At 40.3% G+C, this 26,482-nt stretch overlaps 1 protein-coding gene across 3 annotated transcripts in view; it reads left to right on the forward strand.

The window, feature by feature from the left end:
- Window positions 1–26,482, forward strand: part of ntrk3 (neurotrophic receptor tyrosine kinase 3) — a 229,911-nt gene that overhangs the window by 195,641 nt on the left and 7,788 nt on the right. For all 3 annotated transcript variants that reach the window (XM_023953663.1, XM_023953662.1, XM_023953664.1), the window contains exons 13-16: window positions 4,024–4,154; window positions 10,561–10,733; window positions 12,384–12,627; window positions 25,560–25,718. In XM_023953663.1, the coding sequence (XP_023809431.1) occupies window positions 4,024–4,154; window positions 10,561–10,733; window positions 12,384–12,627; window positions 25,560–25,718 (707 nt within the window). The remainder of the gene's footprint in view (window positions 1–4,023; window positions 4,155–10,560; window positions 10,734–12,383; window positions 12,628–25,559; window positions 25,719–26,482) is intronic.

The raw sequence follows: 26,482 nt of genomic DNA on the forward strand, positions 1-26,482 counted from the left end.
CTGTAACTCTTTGACTAAATACGCAAATGATGTAACTCAACGGATTTCAAATGACGGAATTTTAAAGAATATCAACAGTTGCAGAGAATGAGATGCTAAAATTATATAAGCTTTCCGTCATTTTAACCATGTAAATGGTTAATTAAAAAAAAGAGGCTAGTTAGACTATGCAACAATCAGACCCAAATAAAACTGACGAATAGCTTAAAAAAGACTTCTAGTCTTCTAACATTCCTGTCCCTTATGCAGACAAGTTCCTGAAGTCCCACTGTAATCATGTTTTTTGCTCTATTGTTAAGTCTTCCCTGTCTTCTTTAAATTGATGATTTTAGGCAAAATAATAATAAAAATTGTGTTGTCTTGGGACATAGTTTCTGCAGAACACCAGTAGTCTTATAGAAGTTACTGTCTGATTTGTGGGTGGGACTGTTGGCATGAAGAGCGTTTGACCTCATTTCCCATGATCCCTTTGTTAGCGCTAGCTTAAAGTCAAAACCCCCAAGCTAATATTATTGTGCAACAAAAATGGAAGGCAATATTGGAGCTATCCAGCCGTACAGTTTAGCTCAGACGAGGAAAAAATGATGTATTATTTGTCTATAAGTGGATGCATCAGAATGGAGCTGAGCAGAGAGCTTGTGGCCTGCTTATTGTAGATTTTGCGTAACATTTTCGTCTGCTCCTGATTCACAATAATTTGAATCAGGAAATGCTCAGAAATGCTGCTTTAATCTTCATTTTCTTCAATTTTTTTTCCTCCATCATCAGAAAATTGCTACAAGACCATGTTAAAAGCACCAGAAAATTCAGATTTCATTGTCATAAGTCTTTAATCAATCAAAACAAAAGGCGTCACAGCACAGTAATCACATGACTATAGTTTTTTCTTAATTTTTCTTTGTCCAATCCTTGAGCCTTGAGCCTATAAAAACCCACCATGGTAACTAAAGTACTGCAGAGAAATCATTTGGGTGCCAAAAAAAGAATCAATAAAAAAAACAAAAAATCAAAGTTCTTGTATGTCTTCATGTGGCTTTGCCTCGATTCGCCTCCTGGGATAGGCATCTCTGATTTGGCTTTGGTCTCACATCGAATATCTTTCCTGACACAGCACTCTGCTCTTACCCAGGCTTGGGACAGGCACAGGGAAGGACTGGATTGTGGTTCCATTAAAACATTAATAACATATAAATATCGAAGTTTCATTGCAACAAAGGTATGTTGTAAAGAATAAGACTCATAAACTGTCATTAGAAGACCATACAACTGTCATGCTGGGTCAAAAGTTTTATTCGCCACACAGCACTGGCAAAGTATCTATGTTTTTCTCTTTCCAGAAAAGCCTTACTTACTGTGGAGGCTGGTGGGTAATAACTGATAATGCTGTGAATGGGTGTCAGAAGATCACCCAACACGGCGCTCAATCTTGCAGCAGATACACCTTTGAGTTATAAAGCACGCACATTCTAAGGTGGAAATCCTTGAAGCAAGAAAACATTTCATTTATAAGTCTTTGACAGTTGTATCATTCTTCTCCCAACACATAAACATGTATAAACATATATAAATATATATATATATATATATATTTGTGTGTGTGTGTGTGTATTTACATCGTGTGGGCTTTAATTCTTTAATTACAGGAATGAATGTACAGTTGTTTGAGCTCAAACTCCTTGGAGTCCTCTATTTTTCATTTTTTTATGTTACATTTTATAAGAAAACTCTATGTACTGTTGAATTAATTCTTAAAGATCAAGAAATGGATTCATCTGTTGTTAAAAAAGGAAAAGAAAAAAGAGAGAAAGAAATCCACATAATAAAACATTTTTCATCTCGCTAATTTGTTGTTGCACCGCGCTGTAGATGTCCAGCCTCTTATACCATGATGATTTTTATCTAAATGCAATGTGGAAGCTGTGCACTCCATGTGTGCAGATCTATTAAGGCTCCATGGCTTTCATGGTAAACCTACAAGCTGTCATGTTTTATTCAAAGCGGAGCACAGAGAGCGGTTGTGTTCTAAAGCTCCCCACACCTCCCCATCTCCTTCCAGCTGAGCTTTCTGCTTTGCTGTTTTCTGCCTTTTTCCTGCCATTTTATCACTTAGTCAAGCTCCTATTTTGTGGAGCTGCCAGTTTTAAAGGCGTAATCAATAGAAGATTAGGCCTTCATTCTCTGGGCACAAATACTGCAGGCAGTGACAGTTTGAGATGGGAGCAAGCTAAGGTCAAAACCTGCAGCTCAACTTTGCAGCTTTGCACCTGTGAAGAGGTGCTTTAAAGACCCACTTCCAGGAAAATGGTGTTTTTGACATGTTCTTTTAGCCTTTTCTGATGATAAATGACATATATAAAGTAAATTAACATTAAAATTGCATTTCAGAGTATAACTTTATTCAGTGCATTGTGAATGAGGAGACCAAACAATGCAGTTTGAAAAAGCTCATAGCTGTGACGCAGGTGCTAAAAGGAATTATGATCCAATGCATCCCCTTGTACACAAATAGATCCATGTGCGTCTTTGTTTTCCTGGAATCTGGCTCAAAACTCCAACGTTGCTCGCCATTTTTGTTGCACCGGTAATGTTAGCATTGAAGTGTAAGGGAGCTGTAAGCCAGTGATGGAGAGTGTAAAGTGATGATGGGAAAAGAGGCCAGGCTTACTCCGTGCCAACAGTCCCACCCACAGCTCGGAGGTTAATTTCTGAAGTCAGTGTTACACAGCCACTACGTACATTATTCGCATCTTCCACGCATGAAATTTTGGTCTGTAGTAATACGTGCGTGATATTCAAAATTCATAAGTGTTTCTTGCGATACTCATTCGTTGATGTCGGTCAAGGGTTTCAGCCAACAGGTCTTTAGGTGAATTCGCCGAATTTGCTTTGGTCTGTTGAGAACGACAGGGTTTAGTCGTAATTAACTAAACTGTAAATATGCAATAAAAAACAATTATGTAAATCGTATGCATATCTAAATTGTGCGTGATTTTTGCGAGATGAGCGCTACAATTTTTTGCTACTTACGACCGTTCTACGTGTATCTAACAGACATTTAATGCATGTACCATCAATGTATAACTTTTACATCGCGTATGCGGCGCACACATCATGTTAAAAGTAATTGATGCACAAATCACTAATAAACTGGATATAAACAGCGCAATAATCTCGTACAGTTCATGTTCTATGTTGGTTTACATGTTATTTGCGTGATTTGTTCTTACTTCTTTCGTGGTTTTACAGTGGTTCATTCATAATAAATACAGTGCACAACTTTTCTCACCTTTTCCACGTATATTCACAAATGACCAATTTTCATGCAAAATGTACAGAATTTACGTATGACTGTGTGACAAGCCCTTAAGGAACTCCTGCCGCTCTGCAAAAACTATGTCCTAGAAAATGACTCTTTTTTTTTTTTTTTTATTTATCCTAAAAATGACATACTCTTCATTAAAAGACCACTGGGAATGCTTTTAAAATAAATTAAAAGCAGAGCAAGCCACAGGGTTAGCAAAAAGACCTTTTTCATCCAATCTGATAAAATGCAAACATTCTTTAGGTGACACCTTTCGGTGTTCAGTTGTCACGGCATGACGTCATGCTGCGACGCCTCTGTACTGACAGTAAAACTGAGAAATCCAGATAAGACGTGTTCAGCTTGGCAGTTCCAGCGTTGCTGCAGCATTTGTTTACACCCCAGAGAGTTCCAACCACTTGAACCCGAACATTCGTCATGTTCTCTATTGAGCGTCTTTAAAGTTGAATGAAACATTTGGATTCCATCAGGCATTCTGTTAATGTTTTCTTCTGACACTTGTGGGAGATCCTATTGACACTAATCAACATAGAAACATAAAACTGTGTTGTGCTGTGTGGTTTTAGAAATTCTGAGATGTTTCTATTAAATGCAGAAAAGCTCTCCTTGTTCATATTTTCTTTGTATTTGACTCGAATTTCCCACCGTAGTATTTGCACCTGCCAGAAATCAACACTTCCTTTCCCTTGTTTTTGTTTCAGTTGTGCAGCATATAAAGAGGAGGGACATCATCCTGAAGAGGGAGCTGGGCGAAGGAGCCTTCGGAAAGGTATTTTTGGCGGAGTGCTACAACCTGAGCCCCACCAAGGACAAGATGCTGGTGGCTGTCAAGGTGCGTTTCCAGGCGTGTGGTTCTGCTTATTGAAGCAGGACATTGACTTTTATGGTTTCTAATCAGTGCAGTGATGCAGATTATTTCTTGTCAAGTACTTGAGTAAAAATAATAGTAGTTTTTATTTGTACAGAGGTGAGGCGAAAACTCGTAAACTCTCGAGTTAAGATGCCATGACAGCAGTTTGGTCGCTGCATCGCAGTCAGATGCCTTCCTGCAGAGATGATGCAGGACTGATGTGTCGCAGAAAGATTATCCTGAATTGTTTTGATTGGTTTTCACCCCAGTGGTGGGACATACCATCAGTCCTTTGGGATTTCCTCCAGTGCGTTGTTTACCTACTTTTTGGTAATTGAGGATTGTGCAGAAATTCTTAGAAACTCTTTTTTTTTACAGTCACACTGTACTTTTTACTTTTTTTTCACGTACAGTAGGCTTTAATTATTTTTGAACATTTTTTGAATGAATTTTAAAATGTATCAACATTTTGACCATTGAAATCTTTCCAGCAGTCCCAGGTTGAATTGTAGAATTTTAGGGATGAGATCGGAACTTGTTGCCTAATTCTAGACCATTCTCCTATTAAGTGGTCTAAATTTTTTGATAAACTTCTGCAGAAAGGTAGGATGAAAAAGGGGTGAATACAATTTAGTTTAGCCTTTTTATTGTAATTTTTTTTTTCTACTTAACAGATCAGTTTCTTAAATATTTTATTTGCCCTTAAACATCTCCTGATTACATGCAGCGGGTATAAGTGGGTAGATTGGTCTATTAATTACGCTGCACCGAAACAGATCAGAGTCCCACTAATGAGGTCCACATTATTCATCAGATCACGGTGCAGCAAATCACACACTGCTCTGTGTTTAACTGCAGGACTGCTGGAGCGCCGTCCAATAAAGTAATCAAGCATATTAGGCTAAATATTGGACCCGATATCCGGGTCATACGCGTGATAGAAAACCTACGTCAGGACCAGTATTTATCAGTCGTCCTCATGTGATTCCCCACGCCGAGCCATGCAACGAAACACAAATATTTGAATATTATGTCAATTTTCTTCTGCTTCTAAATGATTTTTCTTTTAGAAAATATTTACCTTTTTATGCCACTTTAGCAGATAGCTGTCTCAAGGTTACAATCTAATATTCAGAGCTGGTGGGGAGGAGGGAGTTGTTGATATCTGAATAAGGACATTGAAGCATAGAAAAACAGAGTAAGTAAAAAAATATGATTTCATACAATATTTTAGTGATCAGAACATCCACACACTCATGATACTCCTGAGAATTCTAAGAAAACTAATCATTTTCACCCAAAAAAACAGCATGCCTTTTTAAAATGTCGTGCCTTTTTTTTGGCATAAAGGCAGTAATGTTGCTCAATAAGCTAAGTATTTAAGAATTGCACCGTTAAAATTAAACAGAATTTCAACAATAGTTCATAAATTAATGATCAAAAATAATGTGTTTCATCTGGAGATTCTAAACCTAAAATGCAGTTGGATCAACACTTTTTTTAGGAGTAAGAGTTTTAGTATATGGTTACCACTGTGGTTCTAGACTCTAGAACCACATTTACAACAATACACTCACAGTCTGTCCCTCCAAAGAGGGAGAGGATGTGGTCCTGCATGCCCTGCAATCCAGCTGGTAAAAAAAAAAAAAACAGCAAATGCAAATGTTTCCATGTTTTTAAACACAGAGTGTTATATAGATTATATTTTCTAAAAAATGTACAAAATGGGACACAAACCACATCTCCATCAAATTAAATGCAAACTTTCCAAACTTAATTGGTCTTCTATTAAGCTAACATCATTTGCAGACGTGAGATTTGCAACATTAAGGCTTCGTCAGTTAGTGAAAGTCATCATAATTTGCACTAACGTCCTGCACTCACAGCTGTTGTGGAGTCAGTGGGTAGAAGCAGCTGCAGAGTAAAATCCACTGAAGTCAGAGTTACTGTAAAACTCTCTTTATCACATAATTATTAGCACTGCAGTACCAAAGTAAATGTGTATCCTTAAAGACCCACGCCAATGAAGATAGTATTTTTGGTGTTTTTAACATGTTCTTGCTGCATTTTTCTGAACAAATATTGAGAAAATGAAGCAAAAAATTGCATTTCTGAGCATGTCTTTATTCAAACTGTTTTGAAACAGAGGCATATGGAAAAAAAATTGGCGTTTGAATAAGAGCGTATTTGTGATGTAGAAAACAAGCTCCGCGTTCCGCTCCATTATTATGCATCCACCTGTAGATGATTTGATCCATGTACATCTTGGTTTTCCTGGTCTGAGCCGGCATCTGGCCTGGATCGCTCTAATATTGCAGCTCTGCAGAAACCATGTCCAAGAAAATGATGCAGGTTTTTATTTTATTTTTTTATTTTAGGTAGAAACGCTTTGAAAATAGATGAAAAGATGATCAGAGTATACCTTTAAAACATTTGCACAGTGACATTTGTTTATCTGTTCATGTAATCTGTCAAAACTCTGCTAAACAAATGATACTTATGATTTCATATAGTATCAGATAGTATTACGATATTATGTAAAATCATCTAGTTGCTGCACATGTGTCCATTAGTGCGACTGCAGCAGTTCAGTCTTGGGCCACGTCGAAAGTGATGCATTTCTGGCTTCAGTTCCATCAGATCGTCAGCTGTTCAGAAACAACAGCAGCGCATTCCACAGATGAATGGAAAACCGAGCCTGCCTGAAAGCTTTTTATTTACATCTGCCATTCACAATTAATTAAAATCATGGATGACTTGAAACGCATGAAACATGAATGAGAATATAAAAAAAGCAGTGAATATTATGAATAGGTCTCAGGATTTGTTAGTACAGGAAAAACTCTTAAAAAGGTTTTAAATTCTGTTTTTATCTAATTGTATTTAATGCTGCTGCATCTTAACTAACATGAAATGATTGCATGCAAAGCAGAACTGAAATGAAAAAAATATGCTGACTTGTTTCGACAGATTCTTCTTTTTTTGTGGATTGCTTTTGCTTTGGCACCAATAAATTGGATTTAATATATAAAGATATATGACACTAAGAGAAGACTGTTCTAATTTCAACACCAAGAGATAGTTTTATTAGTAGAGGATGTGTGGCGAGGGGGGTCTATACTGCAAAACTCATTCCTATCATAATTAGTATTGAGTTCGTTAAAAAAGGGGAAAAAGGGCTTGGGATCCTGTTGAAATCATATTCCCAAAGCTTTACAATCTGGGAATGAACTCTTCGCTTCAAGTTGATGAGACCCATCCCTGCAGTGTGGGTTTATCAGAGTCTGCCTTCAGAATTTGGGGAGAGGGATGATGGAACAGCCCATTAGCAGTCCTGACCTTAACCCCACTGAGCACTGTGGGATCAGCTTTGGCGAGCGGTTTTGAGCCAGAATGACCGACAAAAACACAATGGAGGACTTGAGAGAAACGTAGGTAGAATGGGATGCTATCCCACATCAGTGCATGATGTACTGTAGTTCTTCAACAACACCAAGGATCCTCACCTTACAAACTAGGATTGGGTTTTTCTTCAGTCATTATTAAATAAAATGTTGAATTGGTACAGAAGAGATTGTCTAAATGTTTCTTGAGTTTGTTGGTCTGCTTTCACATTCATGCAGATATGCATAACACTCAAAAATCATATGAACATGCAAAGGGCGGAGTGAACATTAACGTTAGACCAGCAACTGAACCGGACTTATCTATTGTAGTTTTCTTCCAAATTCTTTTAAATAGGGAAAATTCCTCAGTAGAATGCCTCAGTTTAGACCCTCAAAGCACAAACACTTCTGCATTCTTGAGTTTATATACAACAGCATGTAATGACAAAGGCAGCACTTTCTGTATATCATTGAAATTGTATCTCATCTTTAATTTAAGATGTTGTCACCACGCACTTTGAGGGTAATCATTTTTTTTTTTTGGAATGCCCGGATGAAAAGAAAAAAGACATCAACGGTGTAGTTTGATTTAGTAATAGGATGTTATGGACGTTTATATCCACTGTGGTACACCTCAGTCATCCCCAGTCCTTCACTGAAAAAGCAGAGCACACATGAGTAAATGCATCATGAGGCCATTTCGTTTGTAATAATCAGAGCAGCAGGCTGCAAAAGCAAGATCCAAGGCCGAGATCGTAGAGAGCAGTGACTTTGTGTGCGTTCCAGCTGCTGCTGATGATGAGTCCTCTTCCTCTGAGACGGATGCTGCAATAAAGCATCTTATTGCAACTCTTTTTTTTAAATGATTCTTTTCTCCACCTCTTCATAAGAGAACTTCTTTGATCATTTTTCTAAATCTTTTTTTTAAATTTCTTTAATAACAGTGTTGCTTAATGGATACAAACTGACAGCAGATGTTTTTATTTCATCACAAAACTGTCTAAACTGCAGATGCATTTGGATCAACTGATTTTTGCCTAAAAGCAGGAAATACTGCAAGAGAAGTGAAGAGTTTCCTGGCTGAAAAAAACAGACCCCCTTTAACAATTTATAAGTAATTAAACCTTTATTAAGGTTTCTATTTGTTTTTTTAACTTTTTTTTCTATTATAAATATCGGTCATTTATATATTTGTGGAGTAGTTTGTGTGTAGAAAAACTTGAAGCAGAAACCAGACAAACATGTTGAAATAAAAACCCCACTTCAGAATTCCGCCGTCTGCATAAGGAAAGGCAATAAAGATCATACTTTTATTAATAACTATGGGTAAAATTTTTCTGAGTTTAAGTGAAAGCGTCTTTAATCCAAAATTTCAATTGGAAAACTTGGCAGACCATCTAAGAAAATACAAACCCCAATGCCACTTAATACTGCTGGTCTTGAACCTAAATGAATGTTTTATAGAGGTGCCGGCTGATTGTGTGAAAACGTCTGAGTCTGGTTTGCACTTCAGAGCAGCGACTGATAGCTTCATAAATGCAGTCGAACATTTCAGCCCTTGCAGAGCTCTTAATGTCATGTGGACTTGCAGTGCAAAAAAACATCAACACTGGGGTGTTTTTCAGCGTGAATGTGAAGTACCTGAAACCTGAACCCCACCACCACCACAGCTTCTCTTTGGTTTAAAGTCTCTGTGCTGCTGATGGTCGGACTTAGAAAAGATTGTCTAAACAAACACATGAGCACTGTAATCTGCTGGATTTGAGAAAACAAACAGTTACTGTTTAAACAAGGACAGAAGGTAGTGACAAGAAGAATGAAAGTGCCTTTCCATCTAATGGCTTCCATGCAGACAGAAATCCATGAAGGCAAACCAAACAGATGAGTGAATGATGGTCAAAATGACTGATAGTGGTCTGAAATGGTCTTTTACATGAAAAAAAGAGAAAATGTACATTTTATTTGAAACACAACTGGACACACACTGAAGTTAAGGCTTATCACTACTCCTCATATGGATGGATATGGGTTGAATACTGAGGGTGTGAGGGTGAAAAATGGTCATGCACATTTTTTATGGACATGCTGTTGGCAACAGGTCATAGCTGACACCTAAACAACACATAGGCTTAAGATAAGGTCAAGTAGGTATATGCATTTAGGGATTGTTCCTATGTCACCCCACCCAAAGATTTGTGCAGTACTGTTCACGTAATAAGTGGATGCTCCTTGTGAGCCGCCTGACTGTTAGATTTGAGGAAATTAGGCAACCAGCTCATAGTTTTTGTGGGTTTGCTATGAGTGTCTGGGGTGCTCACTCATTCCCCGCACATCCAGACTAGTGTGGGGCGCAAGTATACCGTAAATGCGTTCAACTTGCATGATACTTACAAATACATCATGGTACATGTACCACAAGCACAACAATGGTATGGGTCGGCTGCATGAGCTTGAAGCCCTAAGATGCAGCCGCTCTTGTCTACAACCCTCCTCGGGCCGGAATACCGAAAAGCCTACGGCACCCAGCCCAGTATAGGTCCATGTGACTGAGGTACAAGAATAAATTGTTTGACATGGTGGCCCATCGTCACTTTTGGTGACAAACCTTTGATCCAAGAAAAAATCCATTCAAAATTCCAATTTAAACCAGCTCTGAGATGACTAAAAACACTAAAATGTACTTTACCTGAAGTAAAGGAGAAAAAACTTTCTTGTAATTGGAACATCATGAACAAGTTGTTTTATTTATTTTCTATATTTTATTCATGATTTATAAACTACATTTAACCAGTGCTCTCAACAAAAGGCAAAAAAGTAGAAACAATTGCAATCAACATTTTAAATTTACTTGAATTAAAAAAAAAAAGAAATCTTGAATACACAGCAGCTAAGTTCCCAGAGATATAAAATAGTTGTTTTATTTCACTAAGGCAACACGATCTGAGTGTACAACCCAATCCAATGTTTACTTCCTCTCACAGTTTGATTCCTTTTTCCTTCAGACACTGAAAGATCCCAACCTGTCGGCCAGGAAGGACTTCCAGAGGGAGGCGGAGCTGCTGACCAACCTGCAGCACGACCACATTGTTAAATTCTACGGCGTGTGTGTAGACGGAGATCCGCTCATCATGGTGTTCGAATACATGAAGCACGGCGACCTTAACAAATTCCTGAGGTAATCATTTCTCTCTGGGCCAATCAGTTCACACTAAAGATGGCTCCTTCTAGTCACTTACAGTGGGAGGAGGAATTAGGTAATAATATGAAAAGGCGGAACCGGTGTGGAACTGTGAGCTAAACGACAATCGAAAGGGGTGTTAGAGCGCCATCATTACCGGGGTAAGTAACACATTAGTGTTTGGACTTATTGGTAGGATGAAAATGTAAAAACTTCATTAAGGGTCCAAAAAAAACCTCCAATTGCTACATCTAAATTTGGTCTGTAAAAAGAACAACAAAAAAAAGTCTGCCCTCTTCCCAGCGTTGGAGCTTTATTGAAGCTTTCATGTTTCTTTTGTTCCAAATATTTGTCAGAAGTGACCTCTGATAAACCTCAAAAAGGCGGCAGCATGCCTCTACAGCGACGGCTTTGGTAATGGGAAGCTTCAGTGGAGCTGATGTGAGTCCGCTCAAGAGGAGTCACAGATAGAAGTGTGCTATTTCAAGTGCCATGACAGCTGCTGCAGTGTGTGTGTGTGTATGTGTGTGTGGTCTTTCTTGTTTTCGAAATTTGAGCAGTGGATGAAAAGATGACATGTTATGATTGAGTGTGAGTGTGAGGGTGATAGCGTGTACACGTGTGTGTGTGTCTGTGTGCACTCAAGGGTGCGTGGAGATTTTCTGTTGGGAAATCATTCCTGAAATGAAAGGCAATGTTGCGCATGATGAAATTCTTTCATGCAAGGTGCAAGACGTTGCTGATTGTTGGTCTGCTGGTCCTTTTGGTCACATTTAAAGGATGTGATGTGCCGGGAGTCAATTGGAGGATCTGATATGGCGGACCAATTCAGCGTTTAGATAAAAGGAGGGCAGCCGGCGCTTAATCAGCCACCAACGGGTTGTCAGTAAAGTCAGAGAAGAGGACATGTGCTAAGAAAATCCACCAGACTGCAGCTTTTACACCAAGCCTCTCCAAAATGGAGATGGAAAGACGGGAAGAGGGAGAGTAACAGTCGTGCATCCCCTCCTGCGTCAAGACTGGACTCTAATCACAGTGACGAAGAGGGGATGAAGACAGCAGGAACTCAGCACAGGAAATTACTTCCTTGTTGTCGCCTGGAAACCTGCAGTCAAACTGTTCCGATAGTTTGCATGAAATTCCTGACATATTGGAAAACGTTTCTGCGGAGAGAAAAGCCGAAGCTTAAATTAGCCGTGTAGAGGCATAACAATTTATCATGGAATTAAAGCAGCTTGAGTGCTTGCAGATTATAGTTAATATGTTAATATTTGGTCATATTCTCTCTTTATTATGCTAATGGACCTCAACAGGTACCAAAAAGCTCCAGCAGTGAAAGGATGAGGGTGTATTAGAGCGGTAAGCAGCTTTGGGTTACTGTGTAAAGGGGCTGCCCCATTCAACATTCTGCCACGTGGAATACACAATAAGGGGTTCTACATCCAGTTATCAGCAAAAGCTATAAAACTTCAAAAGAAGATTTAGTACAGTCTACCTCTTCAAGGTGAAATACAGATTTGTGAGCAACGAAAAACACCTCTGTTACTCTGAAAGCCCTCTACCTTCTTAATATTCCGACATCATCGGTACAGGACTTTCTTCTCATGCCATCGAAGCTGAACTTCTCTGTTTTGTTTTGGCGTGCAGAGCTCATGGCCCCGACTCCATGATCCTGGTTGATGGTCAGCCACTGCAGTCCAATGGAGAGCTCGGCCTTTCCCAGATGCTGCACATTGCCACTCAGATTGCCTCCGGCATGGTCTACCTAGCCTCCCAACACTTCGTGCACAGAGATCTGGCAACCCGCAATTGCCTGGTGGGGAACGGCCTCCTGGTTAAGATTGGAGACTTCGGCATGTCCAGGGACATCTACAGCAGCGACTACTACAGGGTAAGCTGCTCCAACACAGTTAAACCCCGCTCGTCTCCCGGATATAAACTGTCATTTCTCCTGTCATGTTGCTGTCATCATCCTCCACTTTTCTTGACGAGAATTAGTGTAAGTAGATTTAGTTCACAGCACTTTGGAATTGGTCTCTAATTGGGCTCAAAACAGTTGTAAACAAAGCCCGTGGGGCTGCCATCTAAAATCAGGATTCTAATGGGAGAATGCTGTTGCTCTCTTGTGTCATGTTGTTTGTATGTTTATGTTTCCATTTTTCCTTCTTCTAAGGAGAGTTAACAGCTCTCCCATCCCTGGCGCAGCCTCGGGGTGTCTCACCACGCCTCGTACTTTCGGTTGGGGCTGATGGAGCACTTCAGCAGTTTGCTCCGAGATGATCCTGCTGAGCTTCCAGCCTGGTGCTTCAAGGCTTGTTTATATTGCTTCCGAGTCATGTCTCCTCTTCTGTTTAACACGATTAGCAACTATGAATGCTGCAAACCAGGCGGAAGCAGCTGGATTAAGGAATTTACCTTTTTGGCTGAACAAATAAGCAGAGCGATGGCTGCCACAGATCTGGCGGCTGAAAATAGCCTGCTCCCATGAAACGATTTAAAGTGTTTCCGAGCGTGACCGCTGGGCCGCTGTGGATGCTGCTTGGGGCGACGCCAGCAGTTATAGAGTTCCTACCTGCTCTGGGAGCAGCTCTGCAATTACGGATGTTGTTTGGAAATTTTAGGTAGATGTGCACTGTGTCTTTTTGTATTTTAGTCCAGAGCCTTGCATCAGTGACAGTCATCGGAGCTCTAGACTAAAGGGTTGATCCGTTCTCTTCGACATGAAAACAGCACAGAAGATTTTAGAATCACCCCCCCTAAACCCCCTCCTTCCAGATAGTCTACAAATTGATCATCAGAAAGTTTGATTTTGGTTTATTCCTTAGCCTCAAAAATACTTTTATGTTTTAAGTCTTTTTTTATTCCATCTTCTTCTCTCACTTTCTACATGAAGACAAGCATTAATGAATGATTTAGTTGTAATAAAATAAGTCAAATACTGCAGTTATGACATCATAAACTCCATTTTTCCTCTATTTGCATTCTCAGCCACTTCTTTTTCTTTAGTTCTTTTAATGTCCTGTCTTTGTGCTGTCAATACACAAGTGTAAACAAATGTAACATTACTGCACAATGCCCTAGTTGTTAAATTATCAAATTTGTCAATCTTTCTGACGACCTGGCTCTGTTTTAATGAAAAGTTAGATAACTTTCATTTAAGGGGAAACGGCTGTGTGTGCAGTACCATTTAAACCTGATGGGGTCATTTTTCAGCACCATTCTACTTCTATTTGGGATCTATAACTACCAATTTTACAAGATAAACTGCTTTTTACAGTAGTCAGCATTCGGAAAAAATGGAACCACAACAGTCTGATGGTGCTGCAGTGTAGCTGACTGCCTCTTGAAGGCGCTTCGGAGCTTTAAGAGACCTGCTCTGGCTGATTATGATCGTTTCTAATCAAAGTCCACACACTTGGACCAAATATTTATCATTTTTACATTTTCTTGATCTTTTATTGAATCAGCTCTCATACATCGAACACGGCTAGCTATACTCACCTCCCTCTGACCGCAGCCTATGCTAATGGAGTCCTTACACTTAAAGCAACATCTGGATGTCGGCCAATCAGAGGTGTTCTCACGGCTTTCACTCTCTCTGATTGGATTAGACCACAAGCTTTGAGAGCCGCATAATAAAAAATAAATAAAAAATGTTCTCTAACAGCCGGACACACTGACCTGAGATTTTTATTGATCACACATTTTAGAAATTAGGTTGCACTCCAGAACCCTGACCATTTAGCTCTAATAAATCCAGAAATGGTCTCTATCCTTTCCAGTGATTATGTTGCAGATATTTCTGGATGGAACATCCGCTTCAAAGCACAACTGAATTCTACAAAGCAAATGCTGACCCGGTTCTTACACACTACTGCCGTTGTTTGGCCAAACACACAGCTGAAGTATAACATTTAAAGTTCACAATGGGTTTTAGCATCAAGCTCTTTGTGAGGGAGGATAATTGAAGGTTTAGACCATGGCTGCTTTTTCCAGGTCAGCTGTATGGTAACAGCAGCAAATGTTAGTCGATGAATCTTACTGACTCTTCTGAAATTTCTACACAGATCAAACAAAGCAAAATAGATAAATGTCTGAGGTCTGCGCCATTCAGGGAAAGTCCGTTTTTTCAATGCACTTGTTTTTGTATCACAGGGGTTTCTTATTCTGACATTTAAAACAGTGGAATGCTATTTTATTGTTATTCTAAAGGTTTTCTCAGTTCAAAGTTTCTTCAAATGACAAAATCAACAACTACAGGGTTTTAAAGTATAATATGTGAGAAAGGCAAAGCAATAAGAACAACTCTGTAAGAATCTATTGATATTTTTGTCTAAGAAACAGCTTTTCTGTAAAACCACATATTATGTTCATCTTTGACAGACAGTAAAAGCAGTCAGGATGTGTGCGAGAGCTTTTGGATGTAGAATTCATTGGGTGTGAACAGGTAAAACCTCATGTCCACCTGGGTGTGGATTGAATGTAAATGGAGTAAATCTGCATCTAATCAGCAGCCTCTCCATATAATCTTGAATGATTCATTTTACTGATCATTTAAACACTTTCTCCCACCTGTGTAGCTACATAATGGCATCTCCCAATATTTTTTCTCACTTCATAACAATATTTAATGGCAGTAACTTCATGACCGACTTTGTTTGAGGGTCATTTGAATTTAGCCACTTTACTGTGTTTTTACACTAACTGCTGTTTAAGATCATGAAACTCTTGACTATTGTTGGCCCGAATAATGCCAAGGTTGTGGGTTTTTCAAATCCCAGCCCAGGTGCTTCTTAGCTTCAGGTCCTAAGCTGGTGGAGGACATTCTCCCTCAGAATTCGCTGGTAGAAAGCAAATGTACTGTATTTTTTTTTTCTGACAAATAAATCTAAGTCATCAAATCCATCTCACGCCATCACATTACCACTACTGTGTGTAAATGTTGCTGTAGTGCCTCTTTTCTTTTTTTTTTCTTTTTTTTTTTTTTTTTTTTTTTTAACTTGTCCTGTCCAACAGCTAGGCAGACAGATGAGAGCTGAGGGCCTCTTGGGTTGAACATATTTTACTTTAACAAGAGGGGTTATTCATCTTCAGACAAACCGAAGGTATGTCTGAATAAACCCCTTTTGTAATTGGGGCCAAACTTTATTAATTTCAAACATGTCTGAAAATCTTTGGTGTTGGACCGGACGGAAAAGGAAAGAGGGGAAGAAGAGAGAGGGACGTTAGAGAGAGGGGGGGTAGGGGGTGATAATAGGAGGGGAAGGGGGATAAGACCATGAAGCAGCATAAAGCAACAAGTTTACTGGTTGTTAATCATTATGGTAAGGTTTAAATGTAAAAAAAAAACAAAAAAAAAGGGCGGAGCCTGTCCACACACACACTCAAATGTTATAAACACACCTGTTAGTTGCAAAAATGTCCACCTGTCGACATGTACACAAAACAGATAATGTTCACACGCATACTTATGCCTTAAAACCAACTAGTGTGAAATATTTCAGTCATTCAGTCTGTTGAGCTAACACCTGTGCTCAGGTGAGTGTTTATGTTCTTCTAAAATGGATGGTGGAACGTGAAAAGAAGGAGGGAGAGTGCCCAGCCATCCCCACCCCAAGACCCCCACCGCACCAGCAGCGGCAGCCGGAATCCCCCCAACGCCACACGGGAACCGGCAGGGAACAACCGCCGCCCGGGCGACCAAGCCCGCCACCCAGGCCAGGGCCAGCAGGGCCGCCGCAAGGCCCCCAGAGCCAGAGAGCAGGGAGGCACGGAGGGAAAGAGGGCGCCGCCCTAGCCCAACCAGGAGAGCAGCCCCCCCGCCGCGCCGGGAGAACCCAGCACAGGGCCCCACCGGAGAAAGACGCCCACAGCCCCAGACGAGCACCCCACCACCACCCAGGAGTTCCGGGCATCCCCCCGCCCCAACCCCAGGTACGAGCCAGGACCCCCCAAGGGAGACCCACTCCGCACTCCAGGCAGCCATCCGCCCGGCCCACGGTTGGTCCAGGGAGGAGCGAGGCAGGGGCCCGCCGCCCCCGCCCAGGAGGGGGGAACCCCGGGGAAAAAAGAGGGCCCACAAGGGGTGTTGTAAATATGGCCCGACCAGGCTCGGCCACAGTTGGAAATTTGGCGGGGCCCAGCACTCAGGAGCAAGGACCAGAACCCACCCCCCAGGCACACGCTGTAGTGCCTCTTTTCTATCAGAAAGTTCTTTTTTGACTCATGTTTACCAAATACTAAGTTCAAAATAAGTTGTTTTTATGTTTTTTTTTTGACGAGTTCTGATTTCAACTGGGTGAGTGAGGTCTGCAGCTTCTTTATAAATGTCTCTGTGGTATGACCTCCAAAATTAGTCCTTTATGTCATTTTGTTCCATCAGAGAAGATAATATTCTGTTGAAAGCATCCGTCTCGGTGCACAAAGTCTTGGAAATGTCTTTGTAAATCTGTCAGTGACATGTTTCTCATCAGCCTACCATATTTTCAGACTATAAGTCACTCCGGAGTGTAAGTCGCAGCAGTCACTGAAAGTTTAGAAGGAGAACAATCTGATTCTCTTCCATGTTTGTTTTGGATTATCCTTCTTCTTCTACCTTGCTGGCGGTATCCAATACTGATACACACACTTCCATTGCCTTCTAGCAGTTATTAGTGGGACACAAGCACTAAAGGGCAGCTTGTTGGTGGGAAAATAATGAATATGAGAGTCTATTTATGTTTAAAAAAAATAACATCTAAGTCGCTCCTGAGGTCAAGTCACACCTCTGGCTAAACTGCCAAAAACCGTGACCTATACTCAAAAAAACATGGCATATAGATTTCAGATTGGATCATGATGCATTATATTTATGAGCCGAGAGTCAATTCCGTTCCATTGGCATTGGTCACTATTTCTACCCATTCACTTTAGTCCTTAAAACACTAAACTGCCAGAAACTTGTAGGACTGTGTATGAAAACTGTGTTTTATTAGGGGGCTGGTCAGGTTTGCTCTCTCAGTGCTCACACTTGGTGCACTAACAAAGCCGTGAGAGTCGATGCCCTCAACACTTGAGGCTCCTTCTGGAAGTTCAAGTTGTTTGTGCAGAGGGGGGTGGACCTGCGGGTTGATATGGTAAATCTCTGAACACACTATGGCCCAAAAACAAACAGCAGGGTAGCTCATGAATCTGCAGTCTGTTCAGGCTGGCCTACAACATCCCACAAGAAAATTGTTTTAATAAAAAATGAATCCATCTTTCTAACTCCACAAGTTCAATTGTGGTTTTCTTTTCAGAAAACAAGAGCTTTGTGACAGGAGCAGCGAAGAAGAGAAAACCCCCACGGCTAGAATCTGATAAAGAAAAGTGTCAGTTTCTGCAACTTTCTGGGCTGAATGTGTGCTCGTTATGTCACAACAACAGTAACCTCAAGGAAATTTGCACGCTTAAATAATTTATTGCGTCATCTGTATGTTGAATTTGGAGCAGAAGTGTTTTAAGCGACAGTCTGGGTTGGAAATCAGCGTGTGTGTTTGTGCCTGCTGCTTGGTGCTTTGTGATAGCATTGCTGCCCGCCCACATTGACGAATATTGACAAAAGCCCCAGATAAGGAGCTCTGAAGTGTATTGGCCACTTTCCCTGTGTACAGTGATTATGAATAGCAGAATCCTGCCAAAAGCACAATCCGCCCACTGCTGACTGGTCGCATCGGCACTTTCGGCAATCGCTGCCCTCCAGGACACCGGTGTCACTTTCCAGGAGGAAGAAGCACCTTCAAGATAGAGACGAATATTGTCCTGAATCTCATCCGTCTGTCACATCCATCTGCTCCACCTGCACTGAATATGTGTTTTTCTGTTGTTTAAAAAGAATTGTCTGCAGTGTCAATGTTTCATACCGCAGCCTCACAATACATCAGATAAAGTTTTCCTCAGTTATGAATTATGCATGTTTAGGTGGGTATAAATGACAGCAAATATGTTAAAAGTGCCTGGGCGTTGGAGTTGGAATACGGATGGTTGACGGAAAGGCATTTGTTCTGTTTGTTTTTGACAAACAGTTTGTGACAACCCGTTACTCTTGCCCCGTCATCGCAAGGATCGTTTTCCGGTTGTGTCGTGGGAGGTTTCTTCGAGTTCCCTCTGATGAAGAGAGGGGTTACCTTCCAAGCAATGCAGCACATTTGACAGCTAATTTCTGTCTGTCATTTTCTCAGATGGTTCAAACATGAGCAATTTTTTTATTGGAGAGACTGAATGAGGATTTCAAAACAGATGATTTCTCACAATAAAGAAATTGTGTTTTCAAAAATTACTTTACGATTTCAATAGAAGTTGTTGCAGTAGTTTATGTCACATCAGGAAAGGCTGAAGGCGTTCCCACACCAATTTGACCCTCTAGCTTTGTTTGTGCGATTGCACCAAAGCAACACTTACAAGGTGGCCCAGAGGTCTGTGGGCTCTGATTGGGTGCGGATCTGGGGCCATCATTTGTAGCAAAGTCTGTGTTGCGTGTTGACTTGCTGTTAAGTGATTACACCAGTGAACAAAACTACAAACCATGCGATCCTCTACAAAATGGACCACAAAGCAATGTATGTATTTTATTCATTTAGTTAAACAGATTTAAATAAGAATTGGCTCCTTGAGATGAAATATCTCTTTGTTGAGGAGGTCCTCTTTTCCAGTTACATACCAACACAGATGACATAATCGAGGAGAAAAAAAAACGAATTATCTTTATTATTAAATTATATTTACTTTATCACTTGACAAAGAGACCTGCACAAACACCCACATGTAAATGTAGCCATTCTAGATATTTACCACAACTCCCTATATTCACGCCTCCCCCAAATGACAAAAAGTTCATAATATGAATGAAAATCTATACAGTGAAAAGTTGACATCATCTTTACTCAAATGAAAGCCCGCCATTTTTGTAGTCCCTGAGAAATTTTAACTACTTTTTTCAAAAGCCAAGGTTTTCCTAATGTGGGGTATTAGGGAGACATATCTGCAGAATTCATCATTGAAATGCTTTAAGGACTGGAAAGAGGTGGGATCTTTTCCATGCTGGCAGGACCTTCCCTTGACCAAAGCTGAGGTTGAAAGGGAAGAAAACTGTTGATAAACAGCGGTTATCTCATTGAAAAATGCATTTAATTTATGCTCCTACTATATTTTCAGCAGACCTGTTTTACTTTCAAGAACTTAGTGACTGAAAGTAAGCCTCTGTTTATCTGAGCTACTTTGCTTTAAGGTAAAATCCCCAGATTTCTATAGTCTGAGTGATCAAACAGATGCTCCTCTATCAAGTGGCAGGCTCCTCAAACATTTATACAGCTTGCTGATAATAAATACAAAAGCTTTATTATCATTTTCTTTTGATAGGCTGCAAAAAGTCTGTCATTTGCTCTCATTGCAAAGCTGTAAACCTATTTTTTGAAAACTAAAATAAAAAAATAAAGTCTAAATGGCCACTGCAATAAACTGCTGCTTTTTTAAAAAAAAAAAAATTGTATGAGGGCATGCTCACAAAGCAGATTTACAAACAAATTCTGCAAGTTGTTCCACTTTAAAAGAGGAGAGAGGTCCATAATCCAGACTTCAAACGTTTCCTGTAGGTCTTCTTAGTGGTTGCAGACACTGCAGCTATGACTTCGGCCCAGTTTTATATGGAGATCCTGTCATGAACTGTGATTATTTGGGTCTGTCACTGACAAACATGGACTTAGACAAAGAAATACACACAATAGAATTATGGACTAGAGTTGTCTTGCTTGGTCCACCACATCAGAGTTCTAGTGAATTGAGAAAGGGAATAATTGTGAATGGAGGGAATGAAAATTCAGCTAAAAAGCACCCTAAATTTTATGACCATAACTTTATGTATTACAAACACAAATCACAAGATTAAAAAGGCTAAATCGTCCTGATCCCCCCCCCCCTTTTTTTTTTAGCTGTGTCACTAGTGTCCTTGCGTCTTGTGAAAAAATATACAACTATATTTTCTGTAAAGAAAAGGTTCAAGTGTCAGATTTACTTGACAACTTTTTTAAACCAGAAACTGATTTTTCGTCCGTTTTTGACCACATGCAAATCCAAGCTTGCATTTCAGCCCCAGTGCAACGCGTGCATGTTTGTGAGAGATTTGAAAAGCCATAAAAACTTTCAGCGCCTGCTGGCATGAAGCGGCCGGAGCAGATACCACTTTATCTTCACTTGGCAGCAGCGCAGCAGGTAGAACCCTAATGGACATCAGAGCTTCTAAGAGTGAACGCGTGTTTGCTGCCGGGAGAGCAGAGATAGCAGCTTGGTGAGAGCAGGGACTGTGAGTGTGTCTAGATGGTTATCTGGGCCCCTTTAAGATGACTGGGGCCTCCCAAGGCTCCCTGCAACCCTGCGGAGCCCCCATCGAAAAAACCCAACCGGGCTGGTAATCTATCCCCCCGCCATGCTGCTGTGCTCTCCACACTCTTAATCCAATCATTCCCTTGCCACTATGGGACAGGCAGAGCACTAATCGAGTTTATACAGCAACAAAAAAGCAGCAGACTCATTCTTTACTCGGCGCGCAGCTTTGCCGGCGTTTTCGAGTGACATTGAGTGAGAAAGATGAGGATAATTAACGTGTCAATTATTAAGTTTTTATCATGCGTTCAGCTTTTTTTTCCCTATGTTTTCCTCTGCGTGCCAGGCTGATTGCTGTGGCCTTGTCACGAAAACCCAAGGTGATCGGACACAAAAATGTATGTAGCAGCCATTCATCCACTTTTAAATCATTAGCATGCATCAGAGGAGGTTGATCATTGCAGCCAGTGGGCTGGGTGGGCCTGAGATAAGTCATTTAGACTAACAGGAACTTAATTAATTTTGTTTAATCCTTATAAAGCGCCACGAGGGGGCAAATTGGAATACAGCCGCCTCACTAAGTCCTTTACCTCATTCAGCCTACCTAACTTAGCTTAACCTAGCTGCTTTCTGAAGGGGCGGGTGTGCAGTATCAACATTAGCTTAATGCTGTTTACAATTGTAAAGCGTGTCATGTGTAATGAGCCCAGGTGGAGTGTAAGTCAGTGCTCATTTGGTCATTAGCTTGCAGTGAAACCCCTGCAAATGAGTTGGGGGGGGGGGGGGGGTGAAGCTGCCGTGAGCTTTACGTACCACTGCAGGATTCTGACGGTATCAGTAATGACCAGTCCAAGACACATCAGAACAATCTTAAAAATGCATCCTAATTGCCGTAGTGTAACAGTGGGGACAAAAACTGCTTGCAACGGAGGAGGAGGAGGAGGGGGTTGTTGTCATCCAGCTCATTAAGACTGGCACACCAACACGGTGAGGCCTAGAGAAAATGCACAGTAAGCAAAATCAAAGAGAGGCTGAAAAAGGGGGACAGCACAAAAAGATGGATGGCTCTCACCTAACAAGTCTACAACAGCAAGCAGCTGAGCACAGCGTCACCCCGGGTTAGATTAGACTGTCGCTGTTCGAGCGCTTTCAGGTGCAAACCCGTTAAAGTCTGTGAATAGACAAGGGGATGGAGGTGAAAAAGAAAAAAACAAGAAGTGATAATGACACCCTCCTCAACCTTTTGCACCAAAGAACGATGTGAGAAAATTGAGCAGAAACTTGTTCTATCTAAAAGACTATTATTAGAAATGCAAACTATACCCCTATTTAATCTTATTTGTGTGTATTTCTAAACAGTTATGACATAAAATAATGGTTTTGTAATGTTTTTTAAGTATCAACACATGGAATTACTGGAAGCTAAATAAAACAGTGACAACCAAAAGGTGGCGCCTTTTAAAAGGGGAAAAAGCAAGTTAATAGTTTGTATGTATATATTTAAATAAATCAATTATAATTTGGTGCGCTGGTGTTTGATTTATAGATACAGTGGTATATAATCTGCATAGACAAAATTCAGCTAGTCGTCAACTTTATTTTTTTTTACCAATAGTTATAAATGTTTTAAGGTTGTAAAAGTCCAAACTGGACACTTTATACACTTTTACTGGTGTTCAGACAGGACAAGCAGGGAGGGACTTTTTTTTTACCAGCCATCTACAGTTGAGAGGCTTGGTGTAAAATCTCGTTAATTTTGCTCCAGGCTTTTTCCTTTACTGCTGTATTCTATAACATAAGACTCGGTGTTGTATAATTCTGGTTGGGCACACACCACAACTTTTAATTGCTCCTCCATGATCAATTTTCAAACAAAGGGCACTTTTGTGAATTCAAAGTGATGCCATCCCAATGTCACTACCAGACCAGAGTCTCTGATTGGTCAAAGTTTGACCCTTGTTTAACTTCCAGGATTGTGGCTGGTGGGAAAATAAGTGTCGTTTTCTAAAAGATCTAGAAAACTGTCCAAAATGTAAACTGGACTTTTATTCGGATATATCATACTGAGACAGAATTAGAAAGACCCGAGCAGTTTTTTTTTTCCATGTTATCTAAAATAGTATGTAACATTCAAAGCTGAAGGCTACAGAGACACTGAAGCTATTACGTGGAGCATAGAGAAAAGCATATTGCGATCCAATGAATCTGATTGTGTTTTTTTGCACAACTACGACTGGTAATCTTTGCGGCTGCGTGCAGCTAAAAGCTAAAGCCACTTTCAGCCCTCATGCTATGTCTGATGTAGATTAGATTCCATGTTGTTTGAAGGGTAAGAAAACAAGAGCACAGATAGAAAGATGTTTGTTTGGGCAGGCTGGTGTGAGATGGGTCCCTCGACGCATTGATGGATGGGTGGTTTTGATGATGGATTGATGTTAGATGTGTGTCTGATACGTTGCCGGAGTAATTTCAGCGACTTACAGATAAAAACCTCAAAGGAGCTTAAAAATCCATCTTATTTTTATCTTGAAAAAACTGTCAAGGTAACAAAAGCAAAGGTGATAAACTCAGACAGATAGGAGAAACAAAAATAAAACCCAATGTGATAGGACTGCACATTTGGTTTAGCTCTGTTGCTTTTGCAGTGTTTACAGTGATACAAAATTACACAAGAATTCAAGCTGGATTCCATTTTTTGTGTATTCAAATATTAAAGTTTAGCAGTTTTTTTTTTCTTAGCTGCACTTTTTGCTGGAACTAATCATGTGATAATAAGATATTAATAACTTTTTTTATCTTAATCACTTTGAATCAATAGACAAACATCCAGCGTGCAGCTGCAGCTCTGATCACAAACATCCATTACCTATACTTACTGGAAGAGGGGTCCTTTAGCGTCTAATCTCCACAATAGTTGTCAGAGTCGATACAGACCTCGTATTTCAAGCTGTAATTTGCAATATTTCACAGTTTGTTCCCACATCTGTCTTGCCGAGCTTGATGCAGGCCCGATTAAAGCCGACTCACTAACACAAATGGGAAACGGATATTTTGAAAAAGTCCTACTAATGGAAGATTATGATTAATGGACAACTGTTCCATCGATTAATATCCATGAAGTCGCAGAGGATTCAGAGCTGTGGGAGACTAATGTTTATGTTCTTCGAAGAAAAGTCTGTCTGGGTGTTATCTGTCTGAACTGGAACTCTGAATGCTGGCTGCTGGCAAATTTCCTCTTCCCTGCAATGCTTCCTTGAAAAAGACAAACGGTTGGAACGCAGTCACATCTATGCCGATTGCCACTGATCACGTTTGTTTCAGAAGAGCCACAAAGGAGTGAGGAAACGCTTTATCATCATAACCAACATTCAATTTGGGAAATTAATCCTTCCAATTATTGAAATGATTCAGAACTGATTTAACTTTTATGCACTAAATGAAGATAGATTGTGAAGAAACACTGAGCTTGAAGCTTAAATATGATATTTAAAATACATCATTTAAAAAAATAAGATAAAAACTCATGTCAGTCCCCAGTACTGTCAGTCCGTAAACTTTATCCTGTCTGCCACCATAACTAGGGTTCCAACTAGACAAATAAAAACAACTAATAATAGGTCAACATTTTCCTACCATGGAAAGAGTTTTAAACAACAAACTCAGCACAACAAAAGGGACAGGTGTTCATATTTTGGTGAAAAGTCTGCTCTTGGCTAAACTCTGAGTCTGGTAGATCAAGCCATGCTATAATCAAGCATTCACACCAGCTTCATTAATTCAGCATAACTACACACATTGGTTAACACATTATTTGTTTGGTAAACGAGATGTACAGATCAACACGTAGACAGTTCTTCCTGTTTGAGTGTTCTCCTGTAACAGGCAAAAGCTGTAACCAGGGTTGCTCATCAGATGCGCTCTGTTCTAGAGGGGGGGGGGGGGGGGGGGTTGGTTTTGTTTCAAGTGGCCTTATCCTGACAGGCAACAAGTGAAGGGCTTACGCAATCAACGTAAATCAGCTGATTCTGTAACGAAGAAAAGCATCTTTGTACCTGAATGCAACACTTAACGTACAGTCAGAAACAGCTGATTCTGGTCAGCTGATTCACATTGATCACGTAAACGGTCGTTACAATATGACTAAAAGCGTGCGTTATTTAGGTGTTGCTGATGATATCTGCAGTGTTACGGTGACCACTAAGGTTTGGAGCCAAAAAGACAAAACTTACTAACCTCACCCATTTTGTTTCCGCAACTATTTCCAATAAACTCATCATGGGTTTCATATGTTTTCCCACATATGTTAACATGTTTCCTTCATGTTTACGTTTCTGTGACTTTAATGCCATCACACTCATCCTTTTTAGTGGTGCCATTTCCAATCGGAATCCTAAAACTAGTCCTCATTGTGAATTGAACAAAACTCACTTCTTAATGTGTCTTTTTCTTTCAAGTAACTAAAGAAAGATGTTTCTGTTCTTGTCTCAGGTTGGAGGACACACCATGCTCCCTATCCGCTGGATGCCCCCGGAGAGCATCATGTACAGGAAGTTCTCCACGGAAAGTGATGTCTGGAGCTTTGGAGTCATCCTGTGGGAGATCTTTACCTATGGGAAGCAGCCTTGGTTTCAGCTGGGTAACAATGAGGTACGAACAGAGCCTCAAGCACGAGATACATACCTCCACATTTAAACACAAACATGTTGCTCAGCTGAGGAGGAAGCTTTGTAATTACCAATGTAAACAAACACCTCCCTTCTGAAACCCTAATGTACTGTGTGGATTCTTCTTTCTTTGAGATGCACCTCAGCCAACAAGGTGATAAATTGCTGCCACTTTGCTGCCAGAGAAGATGGCGCATTACAAAACCCCCGTGATTGTTGTTTATTCATCGGAGGCCTGTCTTTGAATCAATAGAATTCAATTAAGATTACTCTTGTAAAGTGAGCATGTTGGGAAAATGAAGAAGACTAAAAGAGGAAGCAAGCATGTGGTAGACACAAGTATTTCAGCTAAAATGTCAATGCACCTGTGGACTGATACAAACCATGATTTCCACAATTCTGTGCAGAAGCTCTGAGGGAATTTAGCAAAAAAAAAAAAATCAAAAAACATTTTGATCGATGCAGCAATTTTGTTAGAAGATGCATCAAATTCCCCTTAGGAAATTCATGAGGATGGGCCGGACAAAATATTGCGCTAATATCCAGTCTGTCATGTTTAATTCATTGAACAGTGATGCATTACTGTAACAATTATTAATGACCAGCAAAGACTGAGAAGCCGTAATAAATTAAGGTTTCTACTGGTTACTGTGGAAACAAAACACACTTTTGTTCTGTACCATAAAACAGGCCTGCACCTTCACCCCACGGTCAAACTGACTCCTTGTAAAGTCTTTGGCAGACAGA

Source organism: Oryzias latipes, chromosome 3 (genome assembly GCF_002234675.1).
Source record: "Oryzias latipes chromosome 3, ASM223467v1".
NCBI classification, from domain to species: Eukaryota; Metazoa; Chordata; class Actinopteri; order Beloniformes; family Adrianichthyidae; genus Oryzias; species Oryzias latipes.